This window comes from Centruroides sculpturatus, unplaced genomic scaffold (genome assembly GCF_000671375.1).
Source record: "Centruroides sculpturatus isolate CEXI.00-Female unplaced genomic scaffold, Cexi_2.0 scaffold170, whole genome shotgun sequence".
NCBI classification, from domain to species: Eukaryota; Metazoa; Arthropoda; class Arachnida; order Scorpiones; family Buthidae; genus Centruroides; species Centruroides sculpturatus.
This window is the reverse complement of record NW_019384413.1, coordinates 630,650-634,797: the sequence shown is the minus strand read 5'-3', so window position 1 is coordinate 634,797 and position 4,148 is coordinate 630,650. Positions and strand designations below refer to the sequence as shown.

Below are 4,148 nucleotides of genomic sequence, written 5' to 3'. Positions count from 1 at the left end.
CATTCATTTATATTTGACATAAACATTTCTGTCTCGGTACGAATTTAATTCCTTCTGCAAATAGAAAAATTTGAGAAATGTGACCTCTCTGTTTAATGGCTCATTAATGTTGTTATAATTGGCGGAAACAGATGGATCGAACATGTACGCGTTGTACCAGTACGCATTGGATGTATATAAATATCGCCTTCTGCTCGTGGTAACTCATTCTAAACTCGTTTAGATACCATCGAAGATGAACTCGTTGTTGATGATCACTGCTTGTTTGGTCCTGATCGGTGAGTATGAACTTATAATTGATGAAATTGATTGTTAATTTTATAAATGGCATAATTTAGTATAGTTATAATTTATTGAAAAGTTATGAAATCTGCGTTACATTTATTACATTATATTGTATTTTTTGTGGAAATGAAAACACTCGCAAATTATAGCTTGTTCTTTCATATATGACTTGAATCAAATATTATTTACACATATATTCAGTGGAAAAAGTATAAAAATTTAGATAAACTTATTTTAGTATTTTAGTAATTGGAACGATCTGAATTAAATTCTCGAAATGACATAAACTTTTTTAAAGTTGAATTATTTATGTTCCATTAAATTTGTATTCGATTAATACATAGCAATGCAACACAAAGGCAATCTGCCAAGAAAGTGTTCTTTTCAGGAGAATACTCTACGGGTCACTAATTTTTATTTTTTATTATTTTGGTATTTTAATTTTTATTTAAGTGTTACACGTCTAAAGTACATGAGTTTAATGGTGTTATCCACTCGGCCACTGATGGTCTTTATATTTAAGTATGGATATGTAGACCTGTCTTAATGAGTGATAGCTTTTCAGTACAGTGATATCTATTTGATTTATTGAATTCTCTATTTGCAGTCAGTTCTATCTGTTGATTTGAAAGAAGTGGGTAAATAGAATAACATCATAAATTCAGATTTACAAGAAACTGCGTCCTCAAGATATTCATTATAATGTCGTTTTCTTGGCTAGATAATTTACGAATGACACATCATCTTCCTAGTGTTTAAATTGCATATCTATAATCAGGACTGTTTTCAGTTTTTCTAATTCATGTGATACAATAATAATGTACTTTTTTTGACACATTTTGAATGCAAAGTATTAAATATTTTAATTTTATTATATTAATAAGTATTACTTCTTACGGTTGAACAAGTCCATTTCTTTGTATTTGTTGCAGGAATAGTGTGGGCGAAGGACGGTTATCTCGTGATCAAGACAACGGGCTGCAAACTCTCATGCTTGGAAGACAAAAAGTGCGATCGTGATTGCAAGAACCAAGGAGGTAGTTACGGCTATTGCCACGCTTTTGGGTGCTGGTGCGAAGGATTGTCCGGAAGTACACCGACTTATCCCATTCCTGGTAAAACATGTAAAAAATAATGGCAATGGCTTTTTATTGTGCACCAACCGAAATATTGTAACTCTTGTTAATTGCAGTTAAATGAAATAAAATGTAATACCTTCATTTCAGATATCTTTATTATGTGATATTCAGTTTCGAAATATAAAAGCATTATGAATTTCTTTCGTAGGAAATCATTGAACTTTTAATTATAAAAACTTTATTTTATGCCTATTATTCTCTTACTGAACCTACATTTTGAATTTTGCTAGCTTAATTATATTTTCATTTTCTCAATGTTAAAGATAATTCCGAAAGATGTGACCTAATTAACGAGTGTCTACATTTATATTGTTTAAAAATCATTTATAAAAAATGATTTTATTCATGTAAATTACAGGTGTAAATTGCTATACGTAAAAGATACCTTAAGGACTATAGATCTTATATACAATACTGTATATGTTACCGCTAAAGCTCGAAAGTCGTTAATGTGTACATTACCTAGCTAATCTGCAGATCAACTAGGGTGATCCGTTAAACTTGCTAAAATTGTTCCATTTCTTAAACTACCTAGATAATGTGCAGAGTATCTAGGTAATCCGCACATTACCTACTAGGCACTCGGTAAAGTGAAAATAAGATCTTTGCCACAAATAGGCGTGCTTGTCGCAAAAACCAATTGCTATAAAATTCAGTGTCACCAATCTTTACACTGCAATAGTAAGTAAGCACAATTAGATAATGTTACCTATGGCAAGTAAAATGGCGGCTCGTCTCTGATTCCATCAAACAGAAGAAAGGAAACAGTGGGGACGTACGTTTAAATCTAACCTAATCTATTTTAATAATTTGGTTGGTAATAATTATGGTAATTTATTAGACTAGGTTAGGTTACGTTAGAACGTGCGTCCCATTGTTTCCTTTTTTCTGTTTGCTGGAATCGGAGACGAGCCGCCATTTTACTCACCATAGGTAACGTTAACTGCACAATTATATCACGCGATCACCAGAAAAAGTATGATAACTTTATTACTTTTCAAAGTATGAAACTTTATTACGGTCCAAAAGTAGGGTATCGTTTAAGTCGTCTCGGTCTCGTCAGTTCAGATAGATATTCAAATTCCCGAAATTCATAGGTGGTTATCTATTGATATATAATAATTTCCCTAATTGTATTAATATTTTAAACCGTTTGATTTTTTGTATGTTTTTTTAATTGGTTGATGATTGATTCTGTCAACTAATTTGTTGGTTGTTTGATTGTATTAACTTGATTCTTTAGATATCGAAAATTAAATAAAGAACATTATGTTAATTTAANTCTCGATGTTAATGATAATTTCGAAAGACCTGACACAATTAACGCGTGTCTACATTTATATTTTTAAAAATCTTTTAGAAATGATTTTATTCATGTAAATTACAATATAAATTGCTATACATAAAAGATATCTTAAGGGCTATAGATTTTATATACAATACTGTATATATTAAACCAAATGCTCTCCTTAATTATTCGGGCTAATTAAATGCCGTTATTAATGAGTACTAGTACAACGTACTAATACTCGTATTACGTCTAGTACAAGAATACTTATTAAGTAACTAGTACTAGTATTACGTCTAGTACAAGAATACTTATTAAGTATTCTTGTACTTGTAAGAATATTCACTAATTAATTTAAAATATTTAGGAACAAAAAGAAAAGCGATAGTTGCGAGTTCGAGTTCCGCTCCGGATCGATTCTTTAATGGAATTCGTTGAATTTCTATGATTTTCAACGTTGTTGAAACTTTTCTGAATATTAACGAATTTCGTTTCGAAATGTTCAAGCGTACATTGATTAAAGAACTGTACAGGATTCAAACTTATATAAAGTTTTTGGATCTATTTACTTTTTTAGACTTTTTAAAGACTTTCGCAGCTGTTTTTAATGCTATATGCTAGAAATTGCCTACGTAACTAAACAGTTCACAACAAAGCGGCATTAATTACTCGTATTATTTACATAAGTTTCAATTATATTCCTCACTTTGCATTGATTGCGAGTAACGAAAAAATGTGTGAGTGACTACAAGCAAAGATAAACTGCGCTGATCATCTGAAGACAATCTAAATAATTAATTTAAATAAACTTCTAAATGTTTATGATAACCGTAATCACTTACTCTGATTACAAATCTTTCATTTACGGGCATGAGCTTGTAAGCTATATAGCACCATGCTAAAGTGGGACGTAATTATCACGTAATAGCAGTTGCATGCGTTCATGATGATCTTTACGCCCGGAATAATGCCTTCCGGGAGGGCGTTTAAAAGTAACTGGCCCCATTCATGCGTTACAGACGTGGAGAAAATTCCACGTTGCCAGCCCATCCTGGCGATGCGAGAACCCACGACCGAAATCCGTATTCGGAGATTGGAATCGCTTGTCCATTGGTGGGCAGTTGGAGATCTGAATGTTTTTATTAAATCCAGGATTTGTTGGAGATAAATTCAATATTCTTAAAGAATTTTGAATTTAAAAAATGAATAAAAATTTATCACAGATATTGAAACAATATTGCAACAATAAAACAAAACATCTGCTTTTTAACTTATAATTTAGGAAGTGTGCACGTTCGAGAATCGATTTATTTCATTAAAATTGCTATAGATTTTGAGAAAAGCATTGCATTATTTTTATTTTTATGGAGTAATATTTTAAAATTTCAAAAATGGGGACAGTAGAACCAAACTGATCCAAGTTACATTTTTTTTTT

The 4,148-nt window shown here is 31.1% G+C and overlaps 1 protein-coding gene across 1 annotated transcript; it reads left to right on the top strand.

Annotated features, from left to right (window-relative positions):
• Positions 1–223: 223 nt before the first annotated feature.
• Positions 224–1,499, top strand: LOC111619062 (toxin CngtIII-like). The gene is made up of 2 exons (XM_023360707.1): positions 224–278; positions 1,218–1,499. Exons 1-2 carry the CDS (start codon positions 236–238, stop codon positions 1,418–1,420), a joined length of 246 nt encoding a protein of 81 aa, XP_023216475.1. The 5' UTR covers positions 224–235; the 3' UTR covers positions 1,421–1,499.
• The last annotated feature ends 2,649 nt before the right edge of the window (positions 1,500–4,148 follow it).

Coding starts and splice junctions, on each gene's coding strand:
- LOC111619062 (XM_023360707.1), top strand. CDS start 236: ATGAACTCGTTGTTGATGATCACTGCTTGTTTGGTCCTGATCG. Junction 279..1,217: donor TGCTTGTTTGGTCCTGATCG/GTGAGTATGAAC, acceptor TATTTGTTGCAG/GAATAGTGTGGGCGAAGGAC.